Raw genomic sequence first — 24,163 nt, 5'->3', positions numbered from 1 at the left:
TGTTAAATCTCTAAGAAATGAGTATCAGAAGAAATATCTGAAATACTTTTAAAAGTGACTTCTCAGGAAGTGAACAGATATGAATGAAACTGCAAGTTACTGTTTTATATTATAAAGATTTTATATTATAAAAAAAAATGGCTGCAGATACTGCTTGAGGAAATGGTCACTAACGCATTTGTTTCCTTGCTTCCTCCACCCCAGTTACTTTTTTGTGCTCAGTCCCAATGAATGAGCAAGCTGCTCCCACATCTCCTCCAGCCAGAATGACCTCTCATTGGCTCAGAGAGATAGTGGGGCTCCCCAGAATCAGAGGGCCACTAAGTAATGCAGCCAGGGCCAGAAGGCAAGCATGGTGGTCTCGAAAGTGTAATCTTTTCACCAGCAATTGTGCCAGGTTTCCTGACTCCCCCAAGGCTGTTTATTTCTTTCTTTGTAATATTTTGTTGTATTTTAGGTGACAGCTTAAACAGCAAGTTAGTTCCCAATCAAGAATGTATACTCATGATTGCCTGTATTTTATTTTTAAGGAAGGTTTTATGAGGGAGAGAGAGGTGCTAAACACCTCAGAAAGTCTCCCTAAATCTGAAATTATATTGCCATTTGTGTTTAAGAATAAAATTCTCAGCAAATTGAGGGAAAAGCATGATGATACTGTTAATCAATTGTCACAGAGTGCAATCTAGCTCCTGGTGACTCCCTGTCTGGAGCAGAAATGTGTTCTCCAGACTTTGCAATAGCCGTTTATAAGAAGTGTATCCTTAGACCTTTCTTCTAAAGTCCTGTGAACTTGATCTTAAACTGCTAAGCTTTTGATTAGCAGCTGAGTCCATTAACTGCATCATCAAGGACCATTATCATATGGTGGTGGTGGTGTTGTTAGTTGTCATCAAATTGCTTCCAACTCCTGGTGACCCCCAGTGTGTCAGAGTAGAATTGCTTTGCAGGACCTTCCAGGTTTTGACTTCTGGAAGCAGACTGACAGGCCTGTTTTGCAATGTACCTCTGGGTAGGTTTGAACTGCCCACCTTTTGACCTGAACACTTAACTGTTTGCCTACCAAGGACTGCTGTGAGATTGTTATCTACTCATTATTAAAGGTGGCTATTTAATCCAGGTTGCCTGGTTAGTCTTAAGCAGGATTTCTCAATTTTAGCACTATTAACATTTTGAGATACAAATTCTGTGTTGCAAAAAGCTCTCAGTGTGTTACATGATCTTACAAGTATCTCTTGCAATCACTCATGATATGCCAGTACAAACTCCCCTACATGTGAAGAGCAATAGTGCCTCCAGACACGGCCAAAACTGCCCCCAGTTTGAGAAATGCCTGTTTAAATTTATGAAAGTCTTGATGTCCTTCCTCCTAGTCTCAAAAATCTCCCATTTAAATAACACATTTTATGGTCACCTTACACAAAACAGGTTTGTAAGTTGAAATTGTTCTGAATAGCTGAACCTTCTCACACTATTGATTCTCAATATTAAAATATACTGGATAAGACAGAGGGGAGCGCAGAGCAAGAAAGGAGAGGAGACTATAAAAAAAGTCTGCAAAGCTTTTAAGAAGCGTACACTCATGCTTTTGACAGTCCACGGTTTTGCTAACTTGTTAGGATTCGGAAACTGCACTCTCCCAGCCTTATCGCCATTTGAAAACTCCCATTTTATATCAGGACAAAATGGGATTTCTTTTGCATAAATTAAGGCTCAGATATTGTGCTTTCTTGCCTAAAGTGTAAAGATTAATAATGAATACATATTATACAAAGCAATTATTGTACTACATTTACGATTTTAAACCTTGTCTCTTTTGTGAAGGCCAATGCATGTATCTGAACTATTTTAACATTTACTTATTCATGCCATTTATAGGAACTAAAGATAAGCACAAAAAGAAGGAAATAATTTTACTATACACCACATCTAGCAGCAACTGTTTCATAATATTCAACAATATCTTCCTTTTAAAAAATATACCTGTAAAAAGTCTGATTTTTTAAAGTTAATTTCAGTGACTTTAAGTTAAAAAGTATTACTGAGGTTATAAAAATATTTCATAATAGGAGATTCAATACACCAGAAGCAAATACAAATCTTAATTTATATTAATTTAATAATACTAAAAAAATAAAATCCCAAAGTACACTTTTATTGAGTTTCCTATCCACAGTGATCTTCTATCAGATTTCTTAAGCCTTCAATCTTTATAGATGAACAATACCCATCTTTTCCCTAAGAAGCAGCTGGTGTATTTGAGCCATCAATTTTCAAGTTCTGACTTTGAGTCAAAATACTCATAACTACAAAAGTAGGGTTTTTTTATATAAAATTGGCAAAACTAAAAAGAAATAGATATGTTTGTTAACAGGTGAATAAAAGTATCAGTTATGCTGTATTGTTTCTGTTGGACGCTATCAAATCCACTCGTTGCTGTCAGGTACCGTTTAGTCACTCCCAACTCATACAATGGAACACAACCCAGTTCTGCACCATACTCTGCACAGATCCCTGTACACTTTTGCCTATTGTGGAAGTTACTGTGTCAATTCACCTCACTGATGATCCAAAGATTGAAACTATTGCCACCAATTTGATTCCCACTCATAGAGACTCTCTGACAGAAATCCTTCATAGGGCTTTCACGATTGTAGATCTTTATAGAAGCAGAATGTTGTGTCTTCCCATGTCAACAAGCTATTGAAGATTTTTAATAGGCAGCTCTGGTGATCTAGTGGCAAGAAGCTGCACTGCAATCTCAAAGGAACTCAGTTCTAGGTCACCAGCTGCTCTGTGGGAGGATGGGTAAACTCCTCCTGTATGATTAACTGTCTCTGAAAACCCGCTGGATGGTCAGCTATGGGTTGGTTCCAAATCGATGGTACACAACAGCAACTAGCAAAATAAGGTTCACCTGACCCAGGCCATGGTCTTTGCAATCACTTGCTATGCATCAGAGAGCTGTACAATGACTAGGGATGATAGAAAGAGAATTGATGTCTTTGAGCTGTGGTGCTGGAGAAGAGTATTGAATATATCACGGTCTGCTAGGAGAACTAACGGGTTTGTCCTGGAGAGTTAAACCAGGCTGCTCCTTGGAGGTAAGGATTCTGAAGCTTCATGTGACATACTTTGTATATGTTGCAAGGAGGGACCAGTCCTTGGAGAAGGACGTCACTCTTGGGAGGGTGGAGGGATAGTGCAAAAGTGGAAGACCCTTGATGAGATGGACTGATTCCCAACTTGGGTAATGAGGGTAGGTGTGTCAGAGACAATAAGATTGGCACAAAATAGAGCAGGGTTTAGGGCTATTGTACATAGGGTTGCCATGAGTTTCAGGCAACTTGTTGGCACAAAACAACAAGTAGGAAAATAGACCTAAAACAAATTTAATAATTGAAGTAAATGCCTTCTTTCACGTGATCATAGAACACTGCTAAAACTGAACTTATGTTGAAATCAGAATGTGAATCTCAATCATCTTTTAAAGAAATAATGTAAGACAAAGTATATTTTTCCGACTGTAGTGGCATTAATATAGAAAAAATAACAAAAGATGGCTTTTGGAAAATACCATATGAATATTTTAGGGTATTATCGTTATCATTAGAGTCCGGAATGAAGGTTGCAGAGTGGAGTATACTCGGGGTGGGGGCGGGGGCGGGGGTGTGCGGGGGGATTGTGTACCAATGAAGGAATTTTTCTTTTGCTTTTCAAGGAGAGAAGTGAACTGGGGGTGGGGGTGTGGTGGGCAGGGAGAAAAGTGCCACAATGAATAAATGGAAGTCCAAAATCTGTAGAAGTTCATTGAAATTAATAAAAAAAGTACCAAATGAAAATAGAAAAGAGTGTGAATTAAGCAATGTTACAAAAATGACATGTCAAAATTTGTGGCATGAACTAAACGGCATCTTTAGAAGAACATTTAAGCCCAAGATACATATATTAAAGAAAAAGACTGAAAATAACATCTTTTCTTAGAAAATAACTTCTTAATACCCATGTATATCATTAAGAATGCAAACATAAAAGTCACAGAGTAAAATATGTGAAATCTAAATACGAAAAAAATCATAAAATTTCTAATATTAAAGTTGTTGTTGTTGTTATGTATCATGTACTTGCAACAAATTCATAGCTGACCCTCCAGAGGGTTTTTCAGAGGCAGTGAACAGCACAGGAGGAGATAGCCCGTCTTTCTCCCTTGAAGCAGCTGGTGAATTCAAATTGTGCGTCTTTAAGTTGGCAGCACAACTCCATACCAGTAAGCCACTACAGCGTCCTCGTATACCAATAAGAAATAGTCAACACAACAGAAAATGGGGAGGGGGGAAGACTTAAATAGGCAAATTAAAAGAAGATTTATTCTATTTGGCAGACTAACAAACATATGAAAAGGATCTCAATCTCATTGATAATTATTATAAACCACACTGAGAATGGACTTCCCAGTCAACAAAATGGTGTTTGTAAAGTAGTGGGGATATTGAAAATCTTACATATTATACTCTGATGGAATGTAAATTGTTACAACCTTGGGAAATAGTTAAGTTGTATCTATAACAGATATCTCAAAGTATACTTTGGGCATGTTGGTAGAAAGGTTATTCCTTGGAGAGGGACATCATGCTTGGAAAAGTGGAGGGTCAGCGAAGGAGAGGAAGACCCTGAACCAGCTGGATTGACAGAATAACTGTAGCAATGGGCTCAAATGTGTCAGAGATTCTGAGGGTGGCACAAGATAGGATGGGGTTCAGATCTGTTGTTCATAGGGTAACTATGAGTTGTACTCCACTCGACAGCATTAACAACAGCATAACAGACAGACTGGCAATAGCTTCAACTACAGGTTCAAGCACATCAGCTGCAGGATCAAGCGCTGTTTCATTCCATGGCACATGGGTTCACTATGAGTCACAGCTAACTTGCTGACACCAAATAACAACAGTTAAAGCAAGTACTGAATACCTAATTAAAATTCTTTGCATATTCTTGTCAGAATTGGGTCCAGTTGTTTTTTCTTTTCACCCCAAACTGGGCATTACACAGCTCATCCTCCCATGGAGCAGCTGGTGGATTTGAACTGCATACCTTGAGAATTGCGGCACAGTTTCTTGCCACTAGGCCACCAGAACTCCCTTTTTATGTAGTAAGTGAGCATTTGTTGTTGATTGTCTTCGAGTCGAGCACAATTTATAGCAACCCTATGAACAAAAGGCTTGAAGCCTCTCTACAACTATTGACAAAGTTCATAGCGTTTCCGGAGGCATATTGTTTAGGAAGTGAATGCACTCGTGCTTTCAATAAGTGTGAAATAGTAATATGAAAAATGTTTATTGTGAGAATTTCCAAAATGTGACATAGAGACAAGGAAAGAGCTGTTAGAAAACCAGTCCAAACAGACTTGCTTAGTACAATGTTGTCACAAACTTTCAATTTGCAAAAAATAAAAAAAAAAATGTTTCTGTGAAGCCCAATAAAAGGTGGTATGTTGTATGTGCAACCCAGTGGATAAATCTTATAATCATAACTTGTTGAGCAAATGAAACCAAACACAGAAGAGTAAATATTGTATAACTTAACAGATATTAAAATTTGCTTAGTGGCTATGTAAGTTTACGGTGAGGTGACAGATGTCAGAATAGCAGCTAACTTTAGGCAGTGACTGGGATGGCTTACTAAACGGAAGTTCTGAGACGCTGCCAAACCTTCATTTATTTATCTCTGTGGTGACTGTATGAATGTGTTTCTTTGTAAATATATAATGTCATTTATATGAAACCGAATGTATCTATGATTTATATACTTTATTATGTTATGTTTTCACAATATACTTAAACATAAAAGAAAATATGAATATAAAATTAAAACAGTCAGACTCTGACTTACCAATTCATTTCGTTCATCTCCAAGCAAAGTATTCCTGTCTTCTAATTTTCTTATTGTGGCATTCAATTCAGCTATCCTCTTTTGATTTCTTCGCAAATCCTAAACATAGAAATGAATCTGGGTATGTTTTCAAGAACACGTTTCACAAAACTTTGAACAACTGTTGACGACAGTAACAGCACCACTTATCCTTCTCTACCGTATGAGATGAAAATGTGGAAGAACAAATATATATTGGTTTTCCCCCCCTAAATCTCAATATGCACTACTTGAATCTAAGACCACACTAGGTTGAAATAGGAAATCAGTTCTATGTGGCTGTGATCTGGCAAGGGAAGTGGCAGAAGTTTCACTAATTTATCAGAGCTGTGTGCTAGGAAGCCCAGGTCATGTGGTGATTCCATCAGGTTCAAGGAATAACCCTTGAGAAACAGCTGCACATGACATCCCACAGCTCAGCCATCTGTACTGCTATTACACTTTGTCACAGTGGAGAGAGTATGAAGGGAGAGCTACGTTTTGCAAGTTCCTCTCAATCCTGGAGTAAAAGCTAAGTCCACTGTGAAATAAAAGACAATCATTTCTAGATTAGCCTCCATTGGTATATTATATACAGTGCAAATGACATCCCGACCCTGGCTGGCTCACCATAGAGCACCTTAGACACAGCTATTATCTATGTTAGCGTAAACCAAAGTTCTTGGTCTGTATAACCATTAGTAGCGTTCATTTTAATTGTTATCACTCAATATTTCTATCACCCTTTGTTGACAAGGCAGAAGCATACACTTTATATCCTTAGGCTCATCAGAAAACAGAAGATTCAGGGAGGCCTAGTGCAAGGTCTCAAGCTACTGTAAATATATCAATAATATATGTTGATGTAATGCGTTTTAGAGTTAGAACTAACCCATGGCTGGCCTTCCAGTAGTTTTCAGAGGCAGTAAGGAGGAGATTGCCTATCTTTCTCTAGCAAAGTAACTTATGGTTTCAAAACAAATGTGTTCGGATTGGCTGTATAACTTCTTGTCGCTAAGCCACCAGGGCTTCCTATATATATATAATACTATGTGCTGGTGGCTGTGCTCAGTTATTACATATTGTCTTTTCTTTTGGACTAGTGGATAAAAAGTTGTGCTGCTAACTCAAAGGCAGGCATTTCAAATCCACCAAATCCATTCTCTATGGAAGAAGGATGGGCCAATATCCTCATAAATTATTTACAGCCTTTGCAAATCCACTGGGTTGCCCGCTAGGGGTTGGTTCCAACTTGACAGCCATGAGTTTGAGGGTGTTTGGCTAAATTGTTAAAAAAAAATAATAACTAATCAGTTACTGTCAAGTCAATGACCTTATGTCCACAGGGTTTTTAACGGCTGACCTTTTTGGAAGTAGACATTAGACTTCTGCAGTGGCTCTGGGTAATCTTGAACTTTCAACATTTCATTTAGTAACCAAACAATGAACAGTTTGCGCTATCCAGAGATACTCTTCTGATAATTTAACTTACTCTTAGGCATCTGCAGGCCCAATTTTATAGATGAAGAAACTGAGCAGTGAAGTTATATGCCTAAGGACAGACAGAAACTCTAAACAGCAAACTCCTGTATTTGTTAAACAAGATTTAAACCAGATGTGGGATTCTACAGCTTATTTTTCTGTGACTTATAGGTTGTACATAGTAGGGAAGTGTCTGGCAGAGAACTAAAACTAAACCTTAGATCTGTACTTTTCCAAAAACCTTCACACACACACACACACACACACACACACACACATACATGCATATAACCTGAATACTAATTAATGATTTATTCATTACTTGGGTCTAAGTAGTATTCTGGAACCCACTTCTGTTTCTAAATAATACATGTGCATCCTTTCAACCACTATTTGAAAGTTATAACAAGCAATAATCAACTCTACACAGCCTATCTCTATGGCTGCTTTTCTGAAGCTATTTTCTCATCTATTTAACAAAGATATGGAAATAAATGGCAAGTTCAATCAGACCAGAGATTTTCAGACAAGGATAAGAATATGTTTAGCTTTTTATAAAATAATCATATATTTGACCTCTACGGATGATAACTATCTTTAGCAATTGTTCATACGAGGGAAAATTACCAGCCTTGGTGAAAGGCACAGTATTTCTATCTTATTTATGATTGTCATAAAGCATGGGAAGGTATCGCTTGAGTAGAAATTGTAATGGAGAAGCTAACAGAGACCCTTAATTCTCTTGTGCTCTCCTAATGCGATGGAGCCCACTTTATTGTGTGTGAGTTTAGAAAACCACCTTCCCAAGATATTAGGCAGTTTTACAGTAGGAAGAAGAATAGGTTTCTATGTAGTAAACAAGGAAAGAACTTAAGTGAGAGGGGAAACTTCTTGGCATAAATAAAAGATGAATCCTGAGTTCTTAACTTCTCTGTCTGGATGGACTCACAGGGCTGCTGCAGTGTTCCGAGCCATCGCCTGCTCTTCCTGGAATCTCGCGTTTGGGACTGCTCATGTTACACTCTGCCTCCTTGACCAGGAAGAGCTGCTCGTCCAAAGCTTCCTTTTGTAGCTGGAGTTTCTGTACATAGCCCGTCTGGGTCTCCAGTTCTTTTTCCAGTGAAAAGATGATCCTGTCCTTGGCTTTGATTTCATCCATCTGAATTAAATGAGACCCAGGACATTTTAGTTCACCATGCCATTAACAAATAGCAATTTTACGATGGTATGTGTTTAACTTTTTTGTCTTAATTGATATACAATATAAAATGATAAACAGGTAATTGTTTTCCTTGTATAAAGGCGCTATTGTGTGATCAAGGGCTATCCTAGGCTAATGAGGTGTTAAGACGACAATTTCTTTTCTCTCCAGTGTAACCTATGTAGGTTTGATGCAGTGTATTGTTGAAATGGTCTAGAATGTCTGGGTATTAAAAAAAGGGGGGGATTATTTTCAAATGGATCACAAGTGATAAAAAAGACTGACATAATACTACACTACATTTTCCCCAGTAAAATGTTCAATCTTTCCTCCTCTTTAGGGGAATAAATGGCGTTTGATTTTGGTTCCAATAGCAACTACACTTCTGAATAGTTAGTTCATTTGTAACTGAAGAAACAGCAGACTTAGTATCAGTCTAGTTATTCTGCAAGGCCAGTACACTTGTATCAGGGCAGTGGATTTGCAAGAAAGAGCCAGATGACATGAGCCACCTAGGGCTCATGTCATCTGGTTCTTTTTGTTCTTGTCCACATTCAAAAGCAATCAGTACTAAGCAACCATTTCTGTTAGAAAATCATGCTGAAACTAGGACAGGAATGGAATAATATCTGGCAATACTAACCACTAATTTCCACTCCCACTTCTGTGAATATAATTATTGACCTCATACTTATTTAATCTTGCTTGGATCCACAGTTAACACCCTTGGAACGAGCAGTTGGGAAATAAGGAGACGCACTGCACTGGGAAAATCTGCAGTTAAGGACCTTTCCAAATTACTGAGGAGCAGTGACGTCAGTTTGAGGCCTAAGGTGCATCTGACTCAGGCCATGGTCTTTCCAATTACTAGCTGTGCATCCGAGACCTGGACAATGAGTAAGGAGGACAGAAAAAGTGTTGACACCTTTGAGCTGTGGTGTTGAAGGAGAGTACGGAACATCTTATGGACAGCTAAGAGAATGAACAGATATATATGTCTTGCAGACAGTGCAGCTGGAGTGCTCTTTGGAGGCAAGAATGATGAGGCTTCACCTCACATACTTTGGACATGTTTCCAGGAGGTGCTATTCCTTGGAGAAGGACATGATGGTGGGAAGGATGAAGGATCAGCAAGGAGAGGATGACCCTCAACCATGTGGATTGAAACGGTGAATGCTGCAATGGGCTGTTGAGTGTCAGAAAGTGTGAGAATGGCACAGGACAGAACAGGGTTCAGATCTTTTGTTCATAGGGTCACTGTAAGTTGTGCTTGACTCAATGGCCCCTAACAACAAAATACTCATTTTTCCTATGGTTGGGGATGTTCTCAGTTATTTGACATCAACTGATCAAAATTCCATTGGCATGAAACCTTTTTACAACCCTGGACTTGAAGACTAATGAAGTGGATAGCTGCAGGCAATTTCAAAAGAAAGCATAGCCACTGGATTATCTATTTCCCCCCTCATTATATTTTATGTGGCTATATAATAGAAAGAGGGGGGAAAATCTATTCAAAACAGCACTTAATTTTTCTTTTTATTAAAGAAGAATACTTGTATTAAAAAAATCATCTCCTATAAATCTTTCTCTGTTCTGCTCTTCAGGGCAAGGGGATGGCAGAAATGATGCTTCATAGTTTCAGAAGGGTGAGTCTCTGACTTGTGGTAGGGCTCCATCATGACAACTCCATCATAAGTCTATTCTAATATAAGTAAAATTATTATTAAGTATTCATTTTCGTTTTCATTGTCACTGCATTGTATTATCAGAGTTTTTTTAAACATCTAAATTTTGAGCGCCTGTGAGTAAAAAATGGAGAATGATCTGTCAGTAAATTGTTACAACAATGTAAGTAATACATGTTGCTAATGATAATATGCATAAAAAAACACCCCAAAATAAAATAGACAGTAGTGAATATGGTTTGTCATAATGCAAATATATAATAAGTTGTACGTTAACTGCACTTTATAATTATTGGTGAGCTCACTGAATCATGTTGTGAGACTATTTTAAAGAGAATATTAGGTTCATTTTGATTGATTTTGTAATATGATAAGGAATCCAAGATTCCTTGTTCATTTTGGGGAGAGCAGGCATTATCTCTAGGCTCATTTTCCTTGGAGTGCTATTCTTAATGATGAAACACTTATTTGAGAGATCAGCTATTTATAGTGTTATTTATCTAAAGGTTACTATAGCCCAAATGCTGGTTTTGATCCACTCCACTTGAACCTGCTGTCAAAACCATTCTATAATATAAACATCATCCTCATGCTATCATCATAACTCTAATTTATTAGAAGCATCCCATAACTGACCCTGTATTGGATTTTCAGAGGCAGTGAATCGCTCAGGAGGACAGTGCCTGTTTTTCTCCTGTGGTGTAGCTGGTAAATTTGAACCATGTGCCTTCAGGTTGACACAATAGCATTCTATTTTAAGAATGACTGGTGTTCTTAACACTAGGACACCAGAGTACCCTTTACTACATGCAAGGCACTATACTCAGGTTTGCATAATGGTTCATTTTTTAAAAATCCTATTTTTAGGGAACTCTGGTAGCATAATCCATGACTTTTTGGTGGTTTGAAATTCACCAGAGGCTCCTCAGAAGAAAAGTGGGCATACAATCTTCTCTATGGTGAGTTTCAGCCTCAGAAACCCAATGGAGGGTCAGCTGCGAGTCAGTTCTAACTCAAGTGCAATGTCTGATTGAGTAGAGTCCGCTATCACTATTTTACAGGTAATAATTGAAAACTGAAGGGTTTAAAACTGATAGTTACATGTATTGGTTGTGGCGCCTGATTTTTAATTTATATTCTTACTTGTGAGTGCAATATTAGCCATTATGTTATCTGGGCTCTAAGACTATCCATGTATCACTAAAAATCCCAAACCCATAGCTGTTAAATTGACCCTTCCGTAGGGTTTACCAACCTATAAATCTTCATAAGAGACTGAAGATCAATCTTCCCAAAAGTGGCTACTGGATTCAGACTAACATGTTACACACCATCCTACCTGGGTTCTTTCTATATATTCCAAGCATTGGGCAATGTGGCTTTCTGAGATTTCCAATAAATGTTGTTGTGAAGGCTCTGTTTCACAGTGGATAATAAGCCTGAAACCTGAACTTAGGATACTGAAACTGTACCAAATTCCAGTTTCTAGATGGCAGAGAGAAATAATCTAAATAGAATAGCTCCCAAATTTCTCTCTTCTAGTTTCATAAAGGGATCTGAAAGTAGGAATAGGGGTAGGACATGAAGATAGAGGTGAGTGCATTTGCCTTATTAGAAACATTTCCCAAGTTATTTAGTTTGTACTTAATTTTTGAACAAAAATTGGATTGCTTAGTATTTTATAATGCTAATATGAAGGATTTCTTCTTCAGCAAAGTGCCAGTGTAAAAGAGTCATGGGAAAAAAAGTAAGTGAATATATGAATAAATTTTATATTTAAATCAACAGCAAACAAGGATTCGTATTCAATGTGAAGTTCTCTTTTCATTTACCTACCTGCCAACTATGTTCAAGTTCCTGATTCCTTCTTCATTAGCCATTCATTGTCTTTTCAAAAAGGAGGGCAGAGACTATTATATCTGCACTGAGTTTGCCTGTTCTTTATTGTCAACAAACTCAGTAAAATCAATTGTTGATGAAGAATTCAAAAAGTGTGATAAAGGCAGTATGTAATAGCCACATCATATATTAGGACAAAGAAAAATGACAGGTTTAGCTCTTAAGAATTTCTGTGGAATCATTTTTATTGGTAATAATTTTTTAATTAAAATTGAAATCCTAGAGGTAGCATCCAAGGAAAACCACTGAGACTCTGAAAACAACCGCTTAAAATCTGCATCCACAAGGAGAAAAGCAGACTCTTTACCCAAGGAAATAAGATTTTTAGAGAGGCATGACATACATTGAAATGTTAAAGGTTAACCTGATTTACTTCTGCAAATGTAGAACAAATTCTAAAGAGTGTGTGTAGATGACCTAAAATGTCTCTTCCTCTCAAATATTTGACAAGGTCAGCCTGAGTTACAGCTTTCAGGAGATACTTCTACTTTTTTTTATTTTTCTTTTAAGCACACTTCTGGTCATACATGTTAAAAGTGAAGATCTAAACTATCAGTTTGAGTTAAGTCACAGAACAATAAAACAATACAAACTGCTTAGAAAGGACAACCAATTTAAAAATAGCATTAGGGGTCGGGGAGAGATCTATTTTAAGAATAACTGGTGTCCTGCAAGTCTGTATCTTGTTTTCAGACCTGGACTAATGACTCACTCAGGATGTTCCCAATAGCTGCCATTTTTCAAGCATTTTGACAATCTTAGCAGGAATTCCCACTATCCAAGTAAAAATAGAAAAATATTTTCTAAATGGAGAATCCACAAAACAGTCTTACTTTGGAAGAGCACATACTTAAAAATATTTTTATAGAAGCCTAAGAAAAATAGCAATTATTAAATGCATGTCTCTAAAATCTTTCACTCTTCACGGTATTGATTTTGGTCTGGGCATGTCTGTAAACCCATCTGTCTGTCCGTTTTCCCACTTGAGAGACTACCCACTCACCTTGTGCCTTGGATAAAGTACAAGAATAAAGGTGAACAAGTGCTTTTCATACACTGAGGATGAAATGCCTGGAAAACCAAACCCCATGGAGTTAGACAATTTCAAAAGACAATATCTCAGCATCAGTCTGATGGGTTTACTAACCAGTCTCCGAATATCCCGCTCTGACTCCCACTTGATCTTGGAGATGGCTTCCTGGTGGGATTGATGCTCACTGCGCAGGTCCCCTGCCTTGATTTTATCCGCCTGGATCATATTGCTCAATGCCTCGTCCACCTGCTTCTTGGCAGTTTTCAGGTCCGAAATTTCCTGTAAGAGCTTAAGGCGCTCTGCATCAAACAGTTTCCGGGCCTCCTCCCGGGCCTCAATGGTGAGCGCTGTCCTTACTTTGTCACTGCTGCCATCGCGGAGAGCACACAGGGCCGACTTGAGCCTCTGGATCTCTCCATCGCGCACCTTCACTGTCCTTGACATTTCCTGCTCGTGCTGCTTGATGAGATTCTCCCGGACGGCCTGCAGCTCCTTCATCTTCTCCTCGTGGAGCTTGGCTTTGAGTTCAGTCACCAGGACCGTGTGTTTGCGCTGCTCTAGCTCACGGATCCTCTTTGCCTCTTGAGTCTTCTCTCTTTCAAGCTTCGACACCTAAAGGCAGAGAAGGGAGAGGATGAAAAGAAACGAACCACAAAGGGAGATGTGCTCCCAGATAGGATTTGCAGCTCATTGATTTGCTTGGGCTAACTATGATCTCTTAAATACTCATCTCTTTTCAAACTGTAGCTGACTGTGTGCTCAAAGGGAAGGGAATGACAGCCTGAAAGCTGAGAACATAGCGGAAAAGAAGAAAATGCCAAAGAATGCACAAAGCACTTTGTTCAGGCAACAGTAGCTTCTCTGGGGCTCTATAATTCCTTGTGTGGTCTGTAAATATGCAGCACTGACATCACCAGGGAGCTTGTGGGAAATGTAGAATCTCAGTTATCATGAAGTCTAAAAATCAGAACAGGAAATTACATTACCCAGGGGCTTGGTGTACATATTCAGAAAGTCAGAGAAACACTCTTCTCGTGATTTCACGTTGGTGTCCAAAATCAATCCAAATTCATTGACATCAAGTTGATCTTGACTCATAGCCTGTGGAACAGAGCAGAACTGCCCCACAGGGTTCCCAAGGCCATAATCTTTACAGGAAGGAGTCATGACACAGTGGTTAAAGCGTCAAGCTGCTAAACAAAAGCTTGGTGGTTCAAACCTCCCAGCCACTCTTAGGAAGAACGATATGACAGTCCGTTCCATTAAGATCATTATCTTAGAAACCCTAGTGCAGTTCTATTCTGTCCTACCTGATGATGTGAGTTGGAATCCATTCAATGGTAATAAGTCTGGCTTCACTTGGAAGCAGCTGGTGAGTCTGAACCACTGATGTTTTGGTTAGTAATCAAGTGTTTAACAATTTTGCTACCAGGGCTCCTTTTTACCTTGGTGCGAAAAAACAGAAAGCAGATCACCTGACAGACTTTTAAAAACTTACATTCCTACCTATATCCAAATTATAAATGTAGGAAAGATCATAGTATGGTAGCATAGGTGGTTGTTAAATGCCATGAAATTAGAGAATTTTTGAGGCTTAAATCATAGTGAAGCGATGCTCATCATTTTCCTGTGGAGGGAGTAGCTGGTAGATCTGAACTTCATGCATTTGGGCTGGTAGCACACTCCTTATTCAGGAGGCTACCAGAACTCCCTGGCAGTGTAAGACAGATTCATAAATTAATGCCAAGTATTTTCTCAATGTATTTTCCAAGAGATATTACTTCAACCTTACCTCTCTTGGTTTGAGTAACTTAGTTCCATCCTCAAATTTTCTACCCTGTTCCTTGCCAAAATAGTTTTCTGGTTCAGTGGAACCTCACGTGTACCAGAAGCTTTAATCCAATTGCTGTACTGTTGATTCTAACTCATGGCAATTCACCAGCGTCACAGTGGAACTGTGTTTTGCAGCATTTTCAGTGGCTCATTTTTTGAAGTAGGGTTCAGGTCTTTTCTCCAAAACATCTTTGCAGACTCAAACCTCCAATGTTTTGGAGCATGTTAACTTGATTGTACCTTCCTGGGGCTCCGAAAGGACCTTAGGGACTGGTAGTGTTTCTACACACTCCTTGAGGGTCTTTTTGTATCCGCATCCCTCATCTTTTATCATCACTTTACCCTCAATGCTCTAAATACATTATAAAATACTCCTTCTAATTTCTTTCAATCTTTCAGTAATTCTGGCAAATCTAATATTTTATGTTTTTTTTCTTTCCAGTGATAATATTGATATATTTATAGATTAACAATGGCACTTCCTTTATCTGGTTATAATTCTGTCAGTAATCTAGGAAATTAAGGTGGAATTCTGCCTTTACTGCTTAGAAAAATCAGTGATCCTTTGTCTTTTTCACAAATACATACACACACACACACACACACACACATGCACATATACATACTGTATAAGAAGTGATTCTGAGTCGTTGTCCTTTGTAAAACTACCAATTTTTACAAAACAATTATTGAGAGACTTTGCAACTAAAAAATTTGCCTATCCTAGACACGACATCCTAATTATATTGTGAAAAGTGTGAGATTTTAACCTACCTTAATAGTTTACTTACCTTTAGTTGGAACATTACTTTTTCCACCTAAATTAAATTTTATGACTATTTTATTTCTTTCAAAAATGCAGCAATTATTTCCATGAAGAGTTCAGAGCACATGGGTTCTGAGATGAAACATACAACAAGACATCCTGTCCTCTGCTGTCACCCACCACTGTCTGAGGTCCCTTTCTCGATGATATTCTCTCATAGATTCTAGTGCTGTGCTGTCCAATACAGAGCAAGAAATCTGGTGCCTACAGGCAAGAGGCTTACATGTGGATTGGGGTGCCTTCAGATACTTGGCACAGCTAGGCTCACTGACACATGGGCAAAAGAGCTGTGTGCCTTTATACTGATGCATATCTGTGAAGTGGGGTGCCTTGGGCACTTATTGGAGGAGTTTAAGAATTTTATAACACTTGCCCTGGAAGAACAGAGGCCGGTCAGAGGGCTCCAGGTCTGAGAGGGCCTTTCCTGAGTGCTCAAGAGAGCCTTGTCCTCAGGGGGTGCAGAAAGGAGCCCTGCAAGGTTGTTGTTTTTATTTGTTGTTATGTGCCGTCAAGTTGTTTGCGACTCATAGCGACCCTATGTACAACAGCCCTAAACTCTGCTCTGTCCTGTGCCAATCACATTGCCTCTAACACACCCATCCCGATTACCCCAGTCACTGAATCAGTCCACCTCATAGAGGGTCTTCCCCTCCTGCGCTGTCCCTCCACCCTCCCAAGCATGATGTCCCTCTCTATGGACCTGTCTCTCCTTACAACATGTCCAAAGTGTGTCAGATGAAGAACCAGAATCCTTGCCTCCAAGGAGTAGCCTGGTTTAACTCTCTCTAGGATGAATCTGTTTTCTTGGCAGTCCATGGTACATTCGATACTCTTCTCCAGCACCACAGCTCAAAGGCGTCAATTCTTCTATCCTCCCAGTCATTGTCCAACTCTCTGACGCATAACAAGTGATTGCAAAAACCATGGCCTGTATCAGGCGGACCTTAGTCTCCAGAGAGAAACCATTGCTCTTGAGTACTTTAGAGAGGTCCCTAACAGCAGACTTTCTCACCGCAATACATTTTTTGATTTCCTGGCTGCTGGTGCCAAGAGTGTTGACCGCAAGGTTGAGGGACATGAAATGAGCTATTCTACACTGAAGAATGGGGCTTTCCCCTACATGCTTTATGATTCTGTTCCCAAGTTGTAGCTTGTTGATCCTAACATGAACTGTAAACAGTTACCTCTTGGATAGACTCTATGAGTTCTGTGTAGCCACTGGGTATAAAATAGAATGTGTCCTGGGAGGGATGAGTGGTGTCAGAATTGTAAAAAGATTGAAGAGAGAAAGTATGTCTATCTTCTACCTCAAAAGAATCCACTTTGATGATTTGTCTCATTCTCTGATGTGAAGTTAGAAAAGGAGATCTGATATTACTACTGCGACATTTTTTAATTTATATATCCTTAATTATAGTTATAGTAATATGAATCATACATGATAATATTGTTGTGGTTGCTGCTATGTTCCACCTAGTCAGAATGGACCCATAGCTGACCCTCCAGTGGGTTTTCAGAGACTATAAATTGCATGGGAAGATATTGTCCATCTTTCTCCTATGGAGTGGTTTGTGGATTCAACACCTGCCTTTGGATTAGCAGTAGTACAACTCCTTGTCACTAGGCCACCAGAGCTCCCTTATATAACTATACAGTACATATTGTATATAATGTTATATAATTATATAATACTATATGATATAAAATTATAACGGGGATAGGGAGGAAAACGTGCAGCAACGAATGAATGGAAATCCAAGTTTTCTGTAAGCTGTTAAAATAACAAAAAATATTTATAAAAAATAAACAAAAAGAGTCCAGAATTAAGGTTGCATAGTGGAGTGTACTCGGGGCAGTGGGGGGATTGTGGGGGATTGTATAGCAATGAAAGAATTTTTCTTTTACTTTACAAAGAGAAGAGCGAACTGGGCGGGAAAGGTTGGCAGAGAGAAAATGGCAACAATCAGTGAATGGAAATCCAAAATCTCTGTAAATGTTCATTAAAATTAATAAAATATCATTTAAAAAAGAAAAAAGATCTATGAGCAACAAAAACATAAAAAATATTTCATATACATAAAGACTTTTATCTATCTATCTAACACATAAATGCTAGCTATCTACATAGTTATCTATACGGGCAATATGAACACATTTCTATTGTATTTTAATTATTAATACCTAAAGATCTCATTTCCTAATGTTGAGAGTTATTCAGATATTTTAAAAAATGCAGTTTCCTCAATATATATTTAATTGCCTAGCTTTCATACCATCTAATAATCATTAAGGAACTCTGGTGGCACAATGCATTGCACTGCTAACAGAAAGGTCAGCTGCTTAATTCACCATCTGCTTCTCAGAAGAAAGAAGGGCACAGATTCCTCTCATAAAGATGTATTTTGTCAGAAATGCAAAGACAGAATTGAATCAGCCACAGTGGGTATCATAACTTGGAAGACACTTGGAGTATGTAATGCATTCAGAAAAGTGCACAGTGAGGCAGGGTAAGGAGCTGAGAACTGGACAAGGATTTAAAGAATACAGTATCCAAATCCCTTTAATCCTCATGATTCTAGGGGAAAAAATCCTTGGGAAAATTAAACACTGGCAAAAGTTTATACTTATAACAAAAGATGAGAATTCACGATGACCCCCCATAGGTCTTACATGTATTTCTCTCCTCTATGGTAGTTCTAATCTGGCTTTTGGAAAATACAAGTGTAAATTCTTCCAAAATAAAGATAGTGATGCTTTGAGCTTTAATGGGACCTCAGAAAGCTGGGTCAAAAACCAAGTAATCCAATCAAAGATACACGGAGGGATTGGCAGGTTATCAATGCAAGACAAGCTAACATAAGCTCTGGCTTGGATTATTTGCCTGGGATGTCCCCAGAGGTTTTAAACCCATAGAAACCTGAAAGGATTTTTTATGTACTGTAAATCTCTCTCCAATGGGAGATGTGATAAAGGTGAAAGCTGCCATTCTAGCAAAGTTGATTTTCATGGAAGTCTTTTCCAGCCTGGGGAATGGCAAAGGGTTTTATTTTATTCACATTAGAGTAGAATAAAATAGCACTAGGAATGTTGAAAACAATAAGAAAATACCTAAATGAGGGTCCTGATCCTGGAGGCTGCCGAATCAGCCATGCGGGGTTTGAAAAGATTGGGTGTTTTGAGAGGGCCTGAGAGGCAATGGAGCACAGCACACTAAGAAACCACATTATCTTGATGCTCACCATTTACAAAAGATGAGAATTTCCATTTGAGTTCCTTAATTCACTGTGCCACTGGGAGCAAATGAGTTAAACTATTTAAACCTCATTTTCTTCCCCAGTAAAATTGGAGTCATTATAAAAGCTTGCCTTTACCCCAGGCTTGTGTGAGAGTGGTTTGCAGTCTTCAGATCTGTTCCAAGAATAGAAGTGGCAGCCAGACTCTCTGGGGATGAGTCTGGAGTTATTCCCCTCCACACTCTGCACCTCAGATGCTATTCTACGGAGCTCTCTGCTGCCCCTGGTTCCCTGCTCTCTGCTCCTGTCCCTCCATCCCCTGATATGGTTCCATACAGCTCCTTACGTCACAGTGCTCAGATTTCATAGTCCAGCTAAGCTATGAACAACTAGGTGGGAGGATTTCACATTTTATTGCTATCTCTGGTGCATTCTCATTCTCCCACAGTGTCCACTGAAGAGACAAACATGGGGGGAGGGGGGGAGCACAGCCTAAATGGCTCAGTTTCCTGATCCAAGAAGATAAATAAGGGTGGTAATTTGGAAGGCGTCTGGATCTGCCAGATTCTACAGAATTTTGTTTCCTGGTTCTGGTGAGGATTAGGGTGGAATGTTGAATTACACTGTTGAGTGTGAGTTGATGGTATTCAGCCTCCTATTTAAAAATGCATTTGGCTAGAAGTACGGGATGGAATCCAGGTTGGAAGTCACCTGGAGTGGCCCTCGGGCCTGGTTTTAATTCTTTTTGTCAAACATTCTTCAAAGTGGTATAGCACTGGTCTGTGCATTGCTGTATAAGGCGTGGTTGCTGTGATGCTAAACATGGTGACACTGATATGTCAAATGCGATAATGGTTACCCATGGTGGACAGTGTTTGCTGGACCTCCCCAATTAAAACAAGCTTGGAAGCAGGAGTGGCATCCACTTCTGAAATAGCTTGCCTCCAGAAATGATGAAAGTTATACAAGTGTTCAGGTCTTTCGTTCATAGGGTTGTTATGAGCCATCTACAACTCAATGGCACCTAACAACAACAACAACAACAAAAATTATCTTTCTTTTCTTCATTCTAGAGTTTACTATCTAAATAAGTAATATCAGGGAGCTCTGTTGGCCTAGTGGCAAGAAGCTGTGCTGCAATCCTGAAGGTTCACATACACCAGATGCTCCGTTGAAGGAGGGTCAATCTCCTCCTGTGCCTGTTGGATTCAACTCGATGGTACACAGTAAGGAAGAAAAAAAAAAAGTAATATAGTCCTATGCAACAAGATCGTTGGATTCTTTTAAAAAAAGCATAAAATACATTCAAGTATCTCTGAATACTTCCTAGATGCACTGTATTCTGGTACTGAGAATACCATAGTGAATAGCAGACAGGTTCTGCAAGAAGGTCACAATTTATTTGTGTGAGATAACAAGGCAATAACAAGTAGCTAACTACACGAAGTAATTTCAAAGAGTAGAACAAAGTGCTATGATGACAAGATACAGGATGGTGTGGTAAAGAGATAAGGAACTGGAGAAACAGGGCTCCTAAACCAAGCAGTCAGAGAAGGGCTGGGGTTAACTGGTCCCCCAAATCACTCTAAAGTAGGCAGCCCTGGTAAAATCAGAATTAACAAATTCTATCGTGTTTTGGAAAGACTTTAGTTTTCTTAACTGAAGGGTTCTTGCTCCGAGCGATACACCTCTCAACCAGAAGTCTGGAATCATTCTATGTTCTAGGCCCTTATCACTGGAATCGGAAACAATTGGCTTTGGGCATCTTTATTAGAGCCTGGCAGAACTTTGAGATAATTACTAGAAGTTCCCTCTGTGAGTATGTTTGTTTGATTTCCTTGCATTGGAAATAAAGCTAGGCCTTTAACTGTGTAGTTGGCAATAAATTATGGCTAAAATTCAGAAGAATAATAGTCTCAAATCATTTAATTATGCTCATGGAAAACATAAACATACACCAAGAAGCAGTGGATTGCACAAAATAATACTATATGGTTTAAAATCAGAAAAAGGTTAGCATCAGGATTGTATTCTTCCACCATCATACACGGACTAGTGATTAATTTTATAAAACTTAATGAATAGGAATGAGTGTACAAAACACAATGTAATGAGATTAGTGTGAAACACAGTGTACGTGAACTTTGTAAGCAAACCAATATAAAATAAATATTTTTAAAAAGAAGCTGGATTATATGAGTAAGAATGTGACGTCATGACTAGAGGAAGATTCATCAACAACCTACATTATGCAGATTACACTACTTTGCTTGCAGAAAGTGAAGAACACATGAAGCACTTACTGAAGAATATCAAAGACTATAGATTATATCTCAACATCAAGAAAACAAAAATCCTCACCAGTGGACCCAAGGCAACACCATGATTTTGTTGTTGTTGTTGTTATGTGTCGCCAAGTTGCCTGCAACTCATAGTGACCCTATGCACAAGGGTTCTGAACTCTGCTCCATCCTGGGCCAAATTTATTTCTCTGGCACACACCTACCACCATTACCCTAGTCACTGAATCAATCCATCTCATCTAGGGTCTTCCTCTCTTGTGCTGTTTCTCTACCCTACCCTCCCAAGCATAATGTCCTTCTCCAAGGACTGGTCTCTCCTTGCAACATGCCCAAAGTATGTCAGATAGAACTTCAGAATCCTTCCCTCCAAGGAGCAGCCTCATTTTACCCACTCCCAGACAAACCTGGTTTTCCCCCTTAGAAGTACATGGTATATTCATTCTCTTATCCAACACCACAACTCAAAGGCATTAATTTTCCTTTTATAATCCCGATCGTTGTCCAGCTTTCTGATACATAGCACATAATAGTGAAGACCATGGCTTGGATCAGGCACACCTTAGTCTCCAGACTGACATCATTGTTTCTCAGTACTCTGGATAGGTCTCTGACAGCAGACTTTCCCTATGCAATTTGTCTTTTCATTCCTTGACTGCTGGTACCAAGAGTGCTGATTGTGGAGCCAAGCAAACTAAAGCTGTTAATCTCAATCTCTTCATCATTTATCATGAGGCTGCATGACAGATGGAGAAAAAAAATTAACATTGTCAACATTTTTACTTGGATCCCCAAACAACACCCATGGTAGCAGCAGTCAAGAAACCAAAAGATATGCTGTACTGGGAAAATCTACTGTTAAAGATCTCTCCCAAGTGCTGAGGAACCGGTATATCTGTTTAAAGACCAAGGTTTTTCTGACCCAAGCCGTGATACTTTCAATTGCTTCCTATAGATCTGAGAGTTGGACAATATATAAAGAAGACCGAAGAAGAATAGGTGCCTTTGGATTGTGGTATTGACAAAGAGTATCAAATATCCCATGGACTACCAAAAGAACAAACAAATCTGTCCTGAAGGAAGTACAACCAGGATGCTTCTTAGATGCTAGAATGATAATACCTCATCTCATATCCTTTGAGGATATTTTCAGGACGGACCAATCTTTGGAAAAAGACATTATGTCTGGAAAATCAGAGTCAGATAAAGAAGAGAAAAAGACTTTTAAGGAGATGGCTGACTGCAGTGGAGATTGGAGAATCATGACAGAAACTGTGATGATAAGACAGGTAAAGAAAGATCCAGGTCTGTTGTGTACAAAGCCACTTGGTGTCTAACAATAACAATAACAATAACAATAACAATAACAATAACATGGGTGAAGGAGGGAAGCTCTGGTAGTGCAGTCTCTATAGCTAAGCTGGGCTTCTCTGGGGGTTTAAGTTCACCAGACGCTCCATGAGAGACATGGCAATCTTCTCCTGTCAGATTTACAACCTGGAATTTAGCTGGAGGAGAGTCAGCTACAAAAAAATCACTCCCAACTTAAGGAGAAAGAGTTGTGTTTTCAGATTGGGGAAGAAGTCGGTATGTTTTTCTTTTTCCCCCACTCTAAGTATACAAAGAAGTGTGTTCTGGCATTTTCTTTCCTTTTTCTGGCCAGTGTCAAGTTTTTCCAATCCCGTACTCTTTTAAAATCACTGTTGTTTTTGTTGTTAGGTGCTGTCTTGTCGAGCATGTCTCACAACAAACCTATGAACAAAAGATCTGAACCTTGTTCTATCCTGCATCACCTTCACACTTCCTGACATACAAAGAGTCCACTGCATCAGTCACCATTTCAATCCACCTAGTTGTGTGTCTTTTTCTCCTTCACCATCCATTCACCCTTTCCAGCATTATGTCCTTCTCATCTTCTAGCAACATGCCAAAAGGATGTGAGTTGGAGCCTCATCATTCTTGCCTCCAAGGAGCACTCTGGATGCACTCTCTACAAGACATATCTGTTCATTCTCTTAGCCATTCATGGGATGTTTAGTGCTCTTCTCCAACACCACAGATCAAAGGCATCAATTCTTTTTTCTGTCACCCTTATTCATTATGCAGCTCTCAGATGCATAGTAAGTAATCAGAAAGACCATGGCCTGAATTAGACCCATGTTAGTTCTCAAACTGACATTATTGCTCCTCAATAATTTGGAGAGATCCTTAACTGCAGAATTTCTCAGTGCAATGTGTCTCCTTATTTCCTGGCTGCTGGTACCAAGAGTGTTAATTGTGGAACCAAGCAAGAGGAAGCTGTTGGCAGTTTCAGTCTCTTCCTCATGCATTATGATGCTGCCTGTTGGTCCAGTGGTAAGGATCTTTGTTTTCTTGACAATCAGACACAATCCATATTGAAGGCTGCAGTCCTTGGTCTTCTGCAACACGTGCTCCAAGTCCTACTCACTTTCAGCAAGCAAAGTTGTATCATCTGCATTATACAGGTTATTGATGGTTCTCTTTCCAATCTTGATGCCACACTCCTCTTTGTAGAGTCCAGCTTCTCATATAATTTGCTCATCATACAGATTGAATAGGCTTCTTAACACAACTATTATTCAAATTTATGACCCTTCATCTAGAATCAAAGAGGAAGAAATTGAGAATTTTTACCAAATCTTGCAACCCAAAATTGACCAAATATGCAGTCAAGATGCATTATTGAATCAAACATTCAGAGAAGATTTATCATCAATTCTACTTAAGTTACTTCAAAATA

General features: G+C 38.9%; 1 protein-coding gene across 4 annotated transcripts in view; it reads right to left on the bottom strand.

Moving 5' to 3' along the window:
- JAKMIP2 (janus kinase and microtubule interacting protein 2) overlaps positions 1-24,163 on the bottom strand; it is a 276,562-nt gene that overhangs the window by 66,187 nt on the left and 186,212 nt on the right. For all 4 annotated transcript variants that reach the window (XM_006893730.1, XM_006893728.1, XM_006893727.1 and 1 more), the window contains 3 exons: positions 13,325-13,822; positions 8,339-8,548; positions 5,890-5,988 (listed from right to left, as the gene is read on the bottom strand). In XM_006893730.1, coding sequence (XP_006893792.1) covers positions 5,890-5,988; positions 8,339-8,548; positions 13,325-13,822 — 807 coding nt within the window. The remainder of the gene's footprint in view (positions 1-5,889; positions 5,989-8,338; positions 8,549-13,324; positions 13,823-24,163) is intronic.

The sequence above is a fragment of the Elephantulus edwardii genome, unplaced genomic scaffold (assembly GCF_000299155.1).
Source record: "Elephantulus edwardii isolate Elephantulus edwardi_28Jun2011 unplaced genomic scaffold, EleEdw1.0 scaffold00130, whole genome shotgun sequence".
NCBI lineage: Eukaryota > Metazoa > Chordata > Mammalia > Macroscelidea > Macroscelididae > Elephantulus > Elephantulus edwardii.
Note: the sequence above shows the minus strand (reverse complement) of the source record. Positions and strands in the feature narration are given on the sequence as shown.